We start from the raw sequence: 14,890 nt of genomic DNA, 5'->3' as shown, positions 1-14,890 counted from the left end.
TGGACAGTAAATAGGAAAATAGGGCTGGAGGGGAGATGCTGAAAGGGATGCTCAGGAGATGCTCAGACAGGGATTAGGAGGCTTAGAGGATCATACTTGGGGGTGGGGGGGGGGGGGGGGGGGGGGGGGGGGCAGGATAATACTCGAGGGGGGGCAGGCAGGGTGGTGCTCATGAAGATGTTCAGAAGATGCAAATGAATTGCTCAGGATGCTTGGGTGTCGCTGAGGGGATGCTCAGGAGTTGCTCAGAGGATGCCCAGGGAATACCAGGATGATAATTCCCTCCTTGAGTTTTGCTGCTCTGTGTAGCTCAGGCTCACTTTGGTTGCCTTGCAAATTTCTGACATGACTAATTACTGTTTGGAGGATGTTTTGGAGGCTTTGCTAATGGATTACACATTCCCTAACTTGACAACCTTGTTTTCCTGCCATAACACCAGTGTTTCTGCTCAGTGTGGATTTAACCACTGGTCTTCAGCAGGCAGCACCGGCAATTTAAATCAGAATAAAAAGTTCCTCATGCATAGAGCAAGACCCCAGCAATGGGCAATCCTTGAGCCATCCTATGGGGATGAAGATGTACCAAATTCACCTGCTTTAAGGCACGTTGACCCTAACAGTATTTTGTCTCAGAAACCTCCTTTTTTTTGTGGATTTTTTTTTCTTTTTATACGTGTTGTAGAACTAATACAATTTGAGAGCAGAAAATTCTGCTGCCCTAGAATTGAGCACTTAAAAGCATCGGTAATTGTCAGTGCATCGCCTACAAATCATCTGAATTACCATGCAGTCCAGGATGTTTGTGCTAGAAATATTTGTACGCAATTGCCTTTTTGCAGTGGAAAGCAGCAACGTGCCTTGAACTCTGAGAAAGGAGCTGTTTCTCAAAGGGTATGAAAAGAGCCCATTTTCTGAATCGCTGGCTTGATACTTTTTTGGGGGTGAGGGGGTCTCTCCTTGTGTCTTCCGGTTTTGGTGGCTGCTTCAGCAGCTCGTAAAGTTGCTTTTTTAATCTATTGAGTGGTATTTCAGTGGATTTTGACCAAAGAAAAAATTAAAAAAAAAAAAAAAAAATAAATCCTCTCAGGGAGGAGAGAGGTGTGTTGTAGCGCATCCTGCTCACCCTACATTGAGCATCTGCATGGGATATCAGCCTGGCTGCAAGGTACAAAGAGTGCAGTGGGGCATCACTAGGGCTTGACAGTTCTATCCTGTCCTGTCTTCCATCCTGTCCTCTCTGTTCTCACCTATCTTATATTCAGTGATCTTTGTAGGTCCCTTCCAAACATCCCATCCCTCTGTCTAGCAGGGCTGGATCCTTATCCTTGGGATTATAGCGGCAGAAACCCTCAACGTGATCCAGTTGGGACCATTTTTTCCCCCCAAATCTAGATCTCCAAGTAAGCTTAGAGATCTCAAGCCACTGCGATAGGACAGGCCTGAAATGGAGCAGAGACCGAAATCATTCCAACTGCTTCTCCCTTCCCTCTTCTCTGCTAACCAAGCATGCGTACATGGGTAATTAGAGGCTGCAACAGATGGCGGAGGCTCAGTTGAGAGTAACACTGCCGTTAAAAGGCACTGCCAAGCGACTGCTCACGTCAGCGGGGGCTTGTTTACGCTAGCAGGGCTTTTGCATGGTATGGGAAGGCAGCCAGAGGCTTCCAGCAAGGAGCCGCTGAGTCCTGCTTGCCACTCTGTTTCCCCCATAAGCTGGGGAAGCCCTGCAAAGTGCGTGCCTGAGTGCTGCAGAAAATCCATTTTGGGGGCTGGAAGTTTTTTTTTTTTTGTTTGTAAAACTGGGACTAGACAGATGATACTCTTGCTTGGATGTCCCAGTGGGAGGCTGTGTGGTGGTCCCATCCCAATTTTTGCAGCAGGATGCTGCACTGGTAGGTGGCTCTTTGCAGCAGGTTGGAGTATTTCCTCCTGTATTGCATTCCTCTACTGTTTTTTGAATACATAAAAAAATCTAGATGGCATATAGATCAAAGCATGCCCTGCGTAGGAACATGCTTGCTCGGAGTTTGTGCTTTTGATGCTTCTATCCAGTGCACTTTTCCATAGCTGTGGCATTGCCCAGCTGGAAACAGGGGTCCATAGCATCTGAGCCTTTCCCATAAGCATTTTGCAAACATTTAATGTCTGTGGTTTGCAGTTTTTTGCTCTCAGCAGTGCCTTTACTTCCTGTGAGCTTCTTCTTTCATTAATGCCATTACTTACTTTCCTGAGGAGCTGCCAGTGCTGGTAAACTCCAGCTGCTAAACTGCATTACACAGCTCACTCCTGAAGCCTTTGCAGTTATTAATAGTTATCGATCTATGGCTCATTTCCATCACTGTTAGCAGGATGTTCCTTGCTATGGATGAGGGAAGCTGGAGTAAGGGCTGGCAATGAGTCCCCTCTGTCCTTCCCAGCCTCCCCGAGGTTCGCATTTCGGACAATGGCCCCTATGAGTGTCACGTCGGCATTTATGACCGAGCCACACGGGAGAAGGTGGTCCTGGCGTCTGGTAATATTTTCCTCAATGTGATGGGTGAGTGCAGCAATGATGTGATGGTGGGGATGATGAGTTGGTGACAATGTGGTGGTGGAAATGATGTTGAGGTGGTGGGGATGATAAGGTAGTGATGACAGGGTGGTGGGGACAATGAGGTAGTGACAGCGTGGTGGTGGTGATGATGTGGTGGCAGTCATGACTAAACAATGATGTGACAGTGACGATAAGGAGTGATAGGTGAGTGAGCAGTTGGGTGGGGATAGAGGGGAACCCTTAGGAGGGTCAGACCCCATGCTCAAACCACCACTGAGACATTATGGTGATGGTTCAAGGGGTGACCTCCAGCTCATATTTTCCCAGTTTGCAACCCCAGTGAATTGCAGGGAGTCAAAGAGGTGATGCTGGAGATGGGATGGGGACACTGTACTCACTCTCCAGCTTTTCATCCCCAATGCAGCTCCGCCAACATCTATCTCAGTGATTGCTGCTGACACACCAGCGCCCTTCAGCCGCTACCAGGCACAGAACTTCACCTTGGTGTGTGTAGTGTCCGGTGGCAAGCCTGCCCCACTGGTGAGAATTTGTTTCTGAAAATATCTGTAGGTTGGGTCCCTGCAATCCTTTGGCAGAGAACAGGGGATTGGAGAGAGAGATGCTTTGTATATGTACACTCACTGTGACCTGACAGTTAGACTCAAAGATCTTTGTAAGTCCCTTCTAGTTGAAATTATTCTATTCCATTCTAGCCTATCCTACCCTATTCTCTGTTCAATGATCTTTGTAGATCTCTTCCAACTATTCTATCCTATTCTCTATTCAGTTGTCTTTGCAGATCCCTCCCAGCCATTCCATCCTCTGTTCTTTTCTATTCTGTTTTCTCCTATCCTGTGACCAAAATTGTTTCTGACCTATCTTAAATTGTACTTTTGTTATTACACACATGTTGTCCCTAGATGTCCAACAGGAAATTCTGCTATTTAATGTTTAGTATATGGATTTTTACATATATATTAATACATTTAGTGTCAAAGCAAAGGCAATTCCTGCCTGTTAGCACCATAACATGTTTCTGCAGAGCTTTGGGGACTCACAGCTGCCCAAGGGAATGGCCCAGGAGGTAGCCCAGTGCCACTGCCGTGTGCTCCCTATCCCTTCTGCCCCCTCCACAGGTATATTTCAAGCGCGATGGGGAGCCCATTGAGGCCACTCCGCTGCCAGAGCCACCAGCTGCCACTGGGAACTGGGCACCTCGCAACCTCCTACACCGTGACCTGGATGACACCAAGGTGCCCCAGTTGCTGGCCGAGGGAGAAATGGGGGGCGGGCCCCCCGACACCGCAGAACCCCCGCGGGGGCTGACAGCTGAGCGGGGTCCCACCACTGAAGCCATCCCCGAAACTGTGGTGAGCAGGGAGTTCCCACGCTGGGTGCATGTGGCGGAGCCCATTTACTATTTCCGCCACACACACGTGCCCATCAGTGATGGCACAGTGGAGGCACGGGCCACCCTCACCTGGACCCTCAACCCCCAAATTGACAACGATGCGCTCTTCAGTTGTGAGGTGAAGCATCCGGCGCTCTCCATGCCCATGCAGTCAGAGGTGACTCTCGGTAAGGACAGCAGTTGTGGTTGGGTGAACTTCTTGGTTTTCTTCATGCATTTATTGCAATTTGGGGGGGGGGGAGGGGGGAAGGTATATTTTTGCTTTTTCTCCAGTTATTGCATTAACTGCATGTTTTTTCCTTTCTTTCTTTTTTGCATTTGTGTTTATCGCCTGTTTTTGCATCTCTCTTTTTTTGTTTATTGCAACTGTACCTGTGTAATTTTTTGGTCTTTGTTGCAATGTTGTATTTATTGCCTTTTTTTTTTTTTAATTTTGCATTTATCACTTTTTAAACTTTTTTTCATTTATTGCAATTCTGTATTTATTGCCATTTTACTTTTTTTTTTTTTTTTTTTCTGCATGTATTCAATTTTGCATTTGCTGCTCAATTTTGCTTTTTCACATCTAGTACACTTTTGAATTTGTTGCTTGTTTTGCTTTAGCTTTTTCTGGATTTTTTTTGTTTGTTTGTTTTGTTTTTTTGCATTTATTGCTTTCCTCCCCCTCCCACTCTCCCTCACTTATTCCATTTTTTGAAATTTCTTGCCTTTTTATCTCTTTACACCTTTTTGCTTTTCTTTCCCAGAGGGTGGGGGGTGGGTTCTTCATACACCCAAGAATCAAAACAGCGTGATGTATAGAGCTGCATGGTGACATGAGGAGGTGATACCAGGGCTCCCTAGAAACAGAGGCACCTTAAGGGAAGGACTGCTGTTTTTTTGTTTTTTGTTTTTTGGTTTTTTTTGGGGGTGGGGTGGGGTGGGGGGAAGAAGTCTGTCAGCTGCAGAGACATTTTGGTATGTGCCATAGAGGAAACAGAGTGGGGTGAAATTCATTTTGGCTAGGAAATGACTTCAGTTATGAATGCATCCTCTAGCAGCTGTCTATCAATCTCATCAGCCAACAGGGTACTTCCCTACCTGTCCATTTGGCCGTCTATCATCTGTTCATCAATTACCCAACAGTCTGCCTTCCTAGCTGACCAGCACCACATCAAATCGTCGTTCACCCCAACCAAGGGCTGATGACCCTTTTCTCCCCATCCCTTTTTGTTGCAGTTGCTCCCAAGGGCCCTAAAATCATCATGACCCCAGTGAGAGCACGGGTTGGAGACACTGTTCGGATTTTGGTGCAGGGCTTTCAGGTCAGTGTCCCCATGTGGTGTTGTCCATGTTGCCATGGGGTGATGTTGTCCCTGCATCCATTCCAGCACTTCAAGTTTGCCATGTGGCCATAAAGCTGGGACAGTGGAGGCCAGGCTTGAGGGTCACAAAACCCACCCTGCTGTCCTCTCCATGCAGAACGAAGTCTTCCCTGAGCCCCTCTTCACATGGACCCGTGTGGGAAGCCGGCTCCTGGATGGCAGTGCCGAGCACGCCGGGAAGGAGCTGGTGCTGGAGCGCGTGCCAGCTGAGCTCAATGGCTCCATGTACCGCTGCACTGCACAGAACCCACTGGGTTCCACTGACACCCACACCCGCCTCATTGTCTTTGGTACGGCATTGCCCCTCCCCCACATGTCCCCTTTCGTCTTTCCTCCCTCTTAACCCATTTCTCTGCTGGTTCTTTTCCTTAGAAAATCCAGATATTCCCCGAGGAACAGAGGACTCCAATGGTAAGTGGTGGCTGGAGGTGAGGTGAGTCTAAGAGGTGGTGGCCCCATGAGGTCAGGCTGGAAGGGGCTCTGAGCACCTGGTCAAGCTGTAGGTGGCCCTGTTAATTGCAGGAGAGTTGGACAAGACAGACAGCCTTAAAGTGTCTCTCCCAACTCAACTGATAGTATGATTCTGTGATCAAGATGGAAATCCCTGAATTCTCCATCCCTTTTCTCCTCCTGCCTAGGTTCAATTACCAGCCACTGCAGCTTCAGACTAGTTTTGGCACTCACCCTAACAGTGATCCTGGATCTAACGTGAAGCTTCACTTGCCTCTTCCTCTGTACAGTTCCACCTGTCGTTTACACCTCTGCCAATTGGTTCTCTTTTTTTCTTTTTTTTTCTATGCTATTTACAGTCTCAGTCTCTTTCTGTCTGTGTCTTGGCTTCCTTGGACAATTTAATTAAAAGAAAAAAAAAACCTCCCTCTGTAGAAGGCTGCACTGAATGTTTTGTCCTCCTGTGTGTAGAGAGCTTGGGTTGGGAACTGAAGGAACATCTGGGGACTGGCCTGGAGTACTAGGGGTACCCATCTGCCATGGGGAACCCAGTGGCTTTTCAAGGTCTGGGAGAGGAACACAGTTATGCTATGATGCCAGGGCCCAAAGTCTATTGGAAAGGAAGCAGTAGGGACCATGTCCCTCCATTTATACCAACTCTAGTGCACGCTCAGGCTGGTAGAAGGGATGATCCTGAGCCCACTGCACTACTGCACCAGGACTCAGCTCCATGGCACAAGCTGTGCGCGTGACTGGCATGAGTGCCACTGGGGATGTAGACCCTAAAATAACTGTGCACCTTCTGGTGCTAAGCCAGCCCTATGCAGGCATTCACTCCCCTACCTTTTCCTCCAGGAACTTAATTCTGAAGGATTAGCCAGCAGCCGTGCAGCACTTCAGCTTCCCAAAGCCCCATACTAGTGCTAAGTATTATTACTATTATTACTATTATGATTAATTATTATTAAGCAGATTCACTTCCTACCACTCACCATTGCCAGCAATTTCCAGACCTCAAAGGAACTGAATAAACACACAATGGCTCAGGAGTCGCTACTGATGTACAAAACCATTCAGCACCGTAGTTTCGGCTGGAAGCTATGCAGGGACGAGTTTGCTCCAGAGGCCCCGGATGGATGGGAATTAGGAGGATTAGCAGCTCTGCTTTCATCCTGAAGCAAAAAGAACCAAGCATCCGAATCCCTGCCAGGAAGAAAGGATGCCAGCTGCTGAATCCTCGGCTCTACAAACCAGCTGCCCTCTGCTCCAAAGTAGGTTACAGACACTTTCTGTATCTGTTTAAGATGAGGGCCTTTCTTTTCAGGGAAATCCATGCTATTTGGGTTACCCGCCTGCTATAGACCATGCAGCACGATTCCTGATGGCACAGATATTGCTTGCTAGGTCAGAAATGCAGCAACTCCAGTTGCACTCCGGGGCTCTCACCCAAATGCAATTAAACAACCATTATGCCTGCTCACTGTGAAAATGGGGATTTGCAGACCCTCAGATCTGTGTTTAAATGCAACGTTATCACCTATAACCATGGAAACAGGCATAACAAAGCCGTCACCCACTTCATTGCACCAGCTTCAGAGAAGTGCCACCACTGGAAGAGGATCGATGAGCTGATGGGCTCAGCATCCCAAATCTGCTATCCATATGGGACACTTGGCTCTTTCCTTGTTGATTATGATTATAGAATCATAGAATTGTTAAGATTGGAAAGGACTTCTAAGATCATCAGTTCCAACTGTAGAACATCTATTCCAATCATCAACCCGCCCACCCATTATGGCAGTATCTATCAATGTGCAGAGAGAATGAAGATTGAGACCACCTTATTACTAGTACAGCCCAAATGATGACCAAAGGAACACATAAAACTCTCACTTTGGGCAGAAATGGCTGATTTGATTTTGTCTCACCGAGTGTTAAAGCAGCTGTATCACTTCATCTGCCATATGAGCAGTCGTGATGGAATCATAGAATCATTAAGGATGGAAAAGATCACTATGATCATCAAGTCCAAACATCAATGTGTTAGAGGGTGACACAGAATGGCATCGCCTCACCAAATGCTCCACACATAACCTGGGCCCGGCCATCACCTCCTGCACCCTTATCCTTCACCTGCTGCAATTCTACATGGAATTATGAAGGGCATCAATTAAATCCCATCTCTCTCCCCACCAGACTCCTGTTGTTGAGGATCTGACAGTGAATAATGCAGGAGAGCGCGAGGTTACGGAGCTGCTCTGCTTGGTTCATTATTGATGAGAGCTGACAGATCTTCCACTGACAATCTGCCTAAGAGATACGATTAGCTTGTGAAAAATTAATCACACTTCTTAGGGATGACGCAAGCTGAAAACCCCAAGGACTGGCATTATCCATGTTCCCTAATTTCAGTGGACTTTGAAACGGTTTTAGCAAAATTTGGAGGCAGCAATTACATTCAATTAGGGTGACAAGAGCCAGGACATCACCTCAGCTTGCAATGGCTATGTTCCCTGCTCCAGCACAATTCCTGCAAGGTTCTTAGTCCTTCTAAGCCCTACAAAAGCACATGATGAGAGAAACCACACGCTGCAGTATGCCCCAGGGATGTGTCAAGGATGCAGCACGTCCAACACTGGGAAGCCCCCAGGTTTGGGGGATACTGGATGCGGACACAAAGGCAGGGATGTGTCATGTGCAAGCAATAGCCTCTTCAGTGCCCTCCTGCCTCTGTTCTATCATTACTGGACACAGCTACTTGGCTGAGTTCACAGGGCTGCTTACAAAGGCACATGTAATTCATGTTCCCTGCATAAGGAGCCCTCTAGGCAGATCTTAGTGCTGATTAACAGTCACAGCAGCAAGAGATGAGAAACCCCAGGGTCACATCCGTATACAGGTGGATGGACTCTGAATGACACATACAGCCAATTAGCCATGCCCCAAAATGCACCCTGGCCTCAATGCACACACAAATACAGAACAGTCTTGAAAAACAGAGTACTGCACGAAGCAGAGTGGTACTGCAGCCTTGAGCTCATGAGTGATGAAACCTAGTTCCACGAGACTGCAGTGGTGCCTCAGTTTCCCCATCTCTCAGGTAAGAAACTAGCACTGATTGTCTCCCACACACCCATCACAGTTTTTAGTATCACAAGTTGTCATTTTCCCAGCAAATCCTTACAGCATCAGGACCGAATTTGCACAACACCCACATTTTGGCTGGTTTGGTTGTGCTTTTTTTTTTTTTCCTCCATTTGAAAGAGCTTGTGCTGTTCTTTACCTCCTCAGCTCGTGCAGGACCTCGCTCCTTTGCATCTCTCAGTGCAGAGAAGTGCCCCTGGGGGAAAAGGAAGTTCATGGTTTCCCTTTGAAGTCAGCCCACTCAGCAGAGGCTAGTGGGGGATGCCATGCATAGGATGGCCCAATAGCCCTTCTTTCCTCCCCATGCAGATGCACAATTCCCCAGATTTTTCAGAATTCAGATGGGAATTGCTCACGCTCATGACATTTTGCACGAGGAGTAGGAAAAATGTATGACATCTGTGCCTCGGTTCCACCTCTGGCAACTCCCATCCTTGCATGCGTCCTGATAAGCCTCGATGCAGCACTCACCCCTTCAAAATGACGGCTCACACCTCTCTAGTTTCTCCCTATACCATTTTTCTTCCCTCAGCCCAATGATTTTGCTTTCCGAAGCACATCCTCCTGCTACGCACACCATAACTCCAGCCTGCAGTTCCTTTTCCACCTCCACCCCAGCTCTATTTGCAGTAGTTTGCCCTCCCCAAGACTCCAGCCCCTCTCCCCATGGCTCGTTATCCATCTGTCACTTTCAGGCTCACCACCAAATGAGTTTACACAGTGGCTGTTGGGATACTTCCTGTCACCCTTTGTTAGTGAGTGTGCTGCCAAATTATTCATCTGGTGGCGCAGAGCAGCTGCTCTGCGTCGGAACAAAGGTCTGCCCAGCTGCGGGCTGTCTCCTCCCTTCTTTCCCCGTGCTCAGCTTTCACCTGGCTTCACCCCTCAGGGACACAAAACAAGGAAATAAAACCTTTCTTGGGTCAAGGAAGTTGTTTTTCCCTTCCAGCACTATTAAATAGTAAAAAGCAATGGAGCGAAGCAGAAGTGGCAGGATGCATGGAGGACATACATTCCATCCCATCAGGTTTGTGCTTCCTTAAGTTATCCCAGAGTCTCTTTGTTTGCCAAGCTCTGTGTCACAGCTCCCTGCTAGTGACACTTGAGCCCTCCCTGTCCCACCTTGCTCAAATATGATGAGCTCCTATGCAAACCTCCTGTGTGCTCAAAGTCACCTTGCCCCAAACTCCTGGCAGGTTCCGCTGGGGGCTCAGCAATCATTAATCGGATTCTTCACATTCTCAAGTGCTTGGCACAGAAAAATGGGACAGTGGGTAACTGTGCTCTGGCAGTCGGACATGCAGCTGACTGGCAAGCTGATCCTTTCTGCCGCCTCTCTGCTCCTGCTGACTTTGGCATACAGATTTTACAAGTCCCGCTCAGCACCTGGAGGCAACAACCCAACATCCGATGCTTGCAGAGAGAAGGGAAGAAGGGAAAATGCAGCTCCTGATGGGCAGAATGTGGAGGGTCTGCGGCACAGGTGGGTGTTTGGGGCACGGAGTGGCGGTGATGCCCAAGCGAGCGTCCCAGATCCATGGCGAAAGAGAGAGAAAATTCTGCCAGCGAGTGAGAAGGAAGACGGAGGGGAGGCAAAATCTCACGGCATAAGGGATCTGAATGAAATGCTGAATGGGAGCAAGGGTGGTGGAAATGGACACGGTGTGCTTGTCCCACACATTGTGCTTCCTAACCAGATGGCAGGGGATGGAGGCGCACAAAGCACCGAGCAGGATTTGGCCGGAGGAATCATCAGCCAGGAGGGGAGCAGTGGCACAATCCAGACCCTTAATGTCACCTCGGAGCTGGGGGTAAAGATAGTAGCAAGCTATAAGGAAGCAGATACCTCCTACTCTTTTTCCTCGATTGCAAAGATCGAGGTGGAGGAGAGCTATATCGCTGAGAAGAAGACAAAGGATGGAGACGGGCGGCTGTCTCCTGGCCTCAAAGGTAAAGTCTATGACTACTACGTCCAGTCCATCTCCCATTCAGTATCTACAAAAAAGTCTCTTCCACCTGCCTCTATGGGGACAGCCTTGCGCTGCAGCTCAGAGCAGGTAAGGGAAGAGTTGCAGTGCTTGGAGTGGGTCAACACAGAACAACAAAGATTGGAGTGGCTCAGCGAAGAGCTGCAGAGATCAGAGGGGGTCAACAAAAAGCTGCAGAGCTTTGCCACTCCGCTCGCTGAGACTCACTCCCAAGAAACAACTGTGGCATTGCAGGACCCTACCACCTCTCTTATTGCCCCATCAAATGCGGAGAGCTTAGAGAAGAACCCCAAGCCCCTGGCTCCCACTCGCAGCATCAGCCGTAAGAACAGTATCCTCCAGATTGCAGAGAACTGTCACCTCCAGCTGCCTATGGATGGGTTCTGTGTCACACCAGCCAGTGTGCCACCAGCAAGCCCTCAGCCAGATCTGGTGGGCAAAGCCAACTTCTTCCAAACATCACCCTCCTCCCTAGACACCCGTTTGGACCTGGGGAACTGCTACGAGGTCCTCTGTAGGGCCAAGGCAGAGAAGCTAGGCTTTCTTCAGGAGGCTGCCTACAAGGTCATGAGTGACAACTACCTAGAGGTGCTGAGGACGCCCTCCATCTACTGCCGCCTCAACGCCAGTGAGCGGGATCTCATCCTTCAGCGCAGAATGAAGGGGAAGATGTGTGTTGTTGTGGCAGACATCAGCACGCATGAGCTGGGCCTCTATGCTAGCCGACTCTGCTGCTATGATGACAAAGGGGACCGCTGGCATCACCTTTGCCACATGCCACCAGAGGTAGTCTCCCAGGGGTGTGCCATGTGCAGCATGTTCAACTACCTCTTTGTGGTAGCAGGCTGTGAAGGCTTGGGCCGCACACCTTCCAACCGTGTCTTCTGCTACAACCCACTGACCGATATCTGGAGGGAGATCTGCCCCTTGAACCAAGCACGTCCTCACTGCAAGCTGGTGGCCTTGGATGGTTACCTCTATGCCATCGGTGGAGAGTGCCTCTATACAGTGGAGCGGTATGACCCACGGTATGACCGCTGGGTCTTCGTTGCTCCACTGCCTCATGACACCTTTGCTGTAGCCCACATGGCCACAGTGTGTGATGGGGAGATCTATGTGACGGGGGGCACCTTGCGCTATGTGCTGCTGCGCTACATAGCCCGTGAGGACATCTGGACAATCAGCCCAGCTGGAGGCGGCAAGGACAGGACAGCGGAGATGGTGAGCGTCAATGGTTTTATCTACCGCTTCGACCTCAATTGCAACACGGGTATTGGTGTCTATCGCTGTAGAGCCAAGGCCAAGTTGTGGTATGAATGTGCCACCCACGCCAAAGCCTACCCAGCCTGCTTCCAGTGTGCCGTGGTGGGCAGCCTGGTGCATTGCATTGGTCGCCACTTCCACATCCGTTTCTTGGCTGACCCCATCTCACCGCGCTTTGGGACCAAGGAGCTGCAGCCTTTCCCTTCACCCCGGGGTAGCCTGATCCCAGCTGTCCTGGTGCTGCCATGGGCAGGGATGGAGCAGACACGGGTCTGAAACACCAATGAGATTGTGATAACCAGGTAACAGAAGTCACCAACCTTCACTTACAGCTTTCTATTGGACTAACGCTATTGGGGTAATGTCACAGTCATTTACCTTCCACTGATGGACCAATGCCATCAGGACGAGGCCACCACCTCATCTTCCCGTTCCCTGTAAATGGAAAAGAAGAAGACAGACTGCATTTGAACACACACAAATGCAGCGCTGGGGACACACGAAAGAGCAAAGCTGGAGCTGGGTGGACTCGTTTGCCTACAGGTATTTAAATGCAGGTATGCCTGCTTGAATGCAAATAAACTCAGGCTCCCAGCTACTCCATAGATTGCTGCTTTGCAGACAGCAAGTTTTTAATACTAGCCCACAAGCCTAACATATGGGGGGGGGTTAGGGCATAGAAAAACATCAGTGAAGTTTGGTCTGTAAGATGTATCTCCAGAGAGTGTTCCCATCAGTGTCAAGCTGTCATTGAGCCTTCATGTCACCCTAGAGTGGGAGACTGAGGACCAAAGCACACCATCGAGGTATCGCTCCTTCTATTGCCTTGTTACCCATTACCTTATCCTCAGCGCAGAATAATATATAAATCAATATTTATACACGTGCAATGTAAATAAATGCTATAGATTTATAGACAGCTGGTCTTAAATAAAATTAATGTGAACATTTGGTAAAATTAACCACAGGCTACTGTTGCACATCGTTTAAAGACTAATGGGAACAAAGAGGCTGGTGTGCAGCAATTAGCAATACAAAACACACAAGCATTGTCTCCAAGGAAGAGTCCAAAAGCAAAGCAGAGCTCTCACTGTGAGCAGCTGGTTTGGCACTGGGGCCCCTCATCTCTTTTTCCTGGGACTGTACTGTCCTCGCTCTGTTTACACCCTAGTGTCCTGCCAACAGCCCACTTTGGGTAATTGCATTTTCTTCCCCTAGCTCCTTGAGCAGCTAGAGAAATGGATTGTCATCTGTCATGTCCATCGCTGCACACTGCTATTGGTTCCTGTACCCATATCCTTGGTCAAGCACAAAGTGCAGTCAAAGTGCTTAGAGATAAGGAATGGCTCTGGGTGCCACACTGTATGTCAATATTGTGTGGGAGAGTGTAGCTTCATGTTTGTCCAGGGTGAATTTTCTGGGTGTGAGCAGGGAAATATCTTTTGTTTGGTTTGTTTTTCTCCCAGTTATTATTGTCACTTCATCTCATTCTTTCTGCCATCGCAGTGAATAGGCCAAATAGCACAATTAGTGTACATGAACATTCATGGGTTTTATGGCCACGTGTTTTCAAATATTTTTAGACCTGGCACCGTAAGTCACTAGCTCAAAGCTCAAAGTCCACAGCCCCGCAGCACTTCTTCTCTCTGCATGGCCTAAAGTAGATTTCAGGTCCCTTCCAATGCAAGTTGTTCCAGGAAATGGCCTTGAAGATCTTCCACCACATTTGGTGGTATCAGTGGGGACCTTCCTACCAATGCTAGGAGACCTTGGGAGGAGGTAAAGCCATGCTAATTAACCTTTGTTAATGCAACTCTCCCATGCTAGAAAATGTAATGGTCCTAGGGCTAACTTCCTCCTACCCCACCAATGATGTGCAATATCTCTCTGATATGATGCCTTATGGGTCAAAAAACTTTATTATTGCTAAGTTTCTAGTTATTTGGTTACCTGCGCAGCCCTTCTCAGAGCAGCAATCCCAAAACTTTGGGTATTCCCAGGAAGGTGGGTGGGACGTAGGCAGCTGGACCCCTTTCAGCTGACAGCTCTTATTTCAAGCTTTGTAGGGATTCTGCCCTTTTCATGGTGACTATTTGCTTCTGCATGAGGTTTCACCTGAGATTTGACTCCTTGTTCTCAGGACCATGCAGGCAAGGATGAACGCACTGCAATAATTAAGCCTTTTCTCATTACTCAGCATGATGACCATGAACAATTAATAGCATCTCCCTTAACAGCCCAAGTAAGCATCTGCTGTAAATCATTAGTGGAGACCGTTTTTCCCTTCTGTGTAAGCAGAAGCTGAAATTTTTCTAGGATCTTCTTCTGATCCACAGTAATTTTATTCCCTATCATAGCGCAATCGCTTACCTTCATCCAGCAACAGGCAGCAGGCATGAAGGGGGTCTGCGTTTCTTCCAAGCCCATGGCCTCATGGAAGTTAGGCTAACTGTGGATCCCCACGTGGATGGACCCCCAGCAAGCTCCACATAGTCCCCTTCACTCTTGCACCTTCCAATATTAACACAATTCTCATGGGGTGACATTCTGGAGATTGAAGGTGCTGAGGATGTCCTGTGTCATTGTGGAGGCAAAGCAAATTTCAAGCACAAAGCATGCAGTGATCCTACACTCAAGGGCAAAGTGAGTTTTGGCTGAGGTAGGGGAAAGCAGCACAGAGGAAAGGACAAATGTAAGGCAATACGCTAACCTGGATGATGTTTTTTCTTGTGACATC

General features: G+C 48.5%; 2 protein-coding genes across 6 annotated transcripts in view; both read left to right on the top strand.

Annotated features, from left to right (window-relative positions):
* The window catches only part of IGSF21 (immunoglobin superfamily member 21), a 47,854-nt gene that overhangs the window by 26,917 nt on the left and 6,047 nt on the right, over positions 1-14,890 (top strand). The window contains exons 4-10 of one of the 5 annotated variants that reach the window (XM_052692169.1): positions 2,418-2,536; positions 2,958-3,073; positions 3,670-4,111; positions 5,163-5,248; positions 5,406-5,598; positions 5,681-5,719; positions 9,852-10,039. In XM_052692169.1, coding sequence (XP_052548129.1) covers positions 2,418-2,536; positions 2,958-3,073; positions 3,670-4,111; positions 5,163-5,248; positions 5,406-5,598; positions 5,681-5,719; positions 9,852-10,039 — 1,183 coding nt within the window. Of the gene's footprint in view, positions 1-2,417; positions 2,537-2,957; positions 3,074-3,669; positions 4,112-5,162; positions 5,249-5,405; positions 5,599-5,680; positions 5,720-5,946; positions 6,185-6,759; positions 6,882-7,082; positions 7,186-9,851; positions 10,040-14,890 lie in introns of those variants that run through there. The other 4 variants (XM_052692171.1, XM_052692174.1, XM_052692172.1 and 1 more) reach the window with 4 other exon arrangements.
* KLHDC7A (kelch domain containing 7A) lies at positions 9,852-13,115 on the top strand. Its single transcript, XM_052692163.1, has 2 exons — positions 9,852-9,929; positions 10,099-13,115. The coding sequence occupies exon 2, from the start codon at positions 10,165-10,167 to the stop codon at positions 12,427-12,429; it is 2,265 nt and encodes a 754-aa protein (XP_052548123.1). The 5' UTR covers positions 9,852-9,929; positions 10,099-10,164; the 3' UTR covers positions 12,430-13,115.

The sequence above is a fragment of the Tympanuchus pallidicinctus genome, unplaced genomic scaffold, assembly GCF_026119805.1.
Source record: "Tympanuchus pallidicinctus isolate F22 unplaced genomic scaffold, pur_lepc_1.0 scaffold29, whole genome shotgun sequence".
NCBI lineage: Eukaryota > Metazoa > Chordata > Aves > Galliformes > Phasianidae > Tympanuchus > Tympanuchus pallidicinctus.
The sequence above is the reverse complement of the archived record's forward strand: the minus strand, read 5'-3'. Positions and strand labels throughout refer to the sequence as shown.

What these genes read in the sequence shown, in the direction of transcription:
- KLHDC7A (XM_052692163.1), top strand. Translation starts at nt 10,165, where the DNA reads ATGGGACAGTGGGTAACTGTGCTCTGGCAGTCGGACATGCAGCTGACT.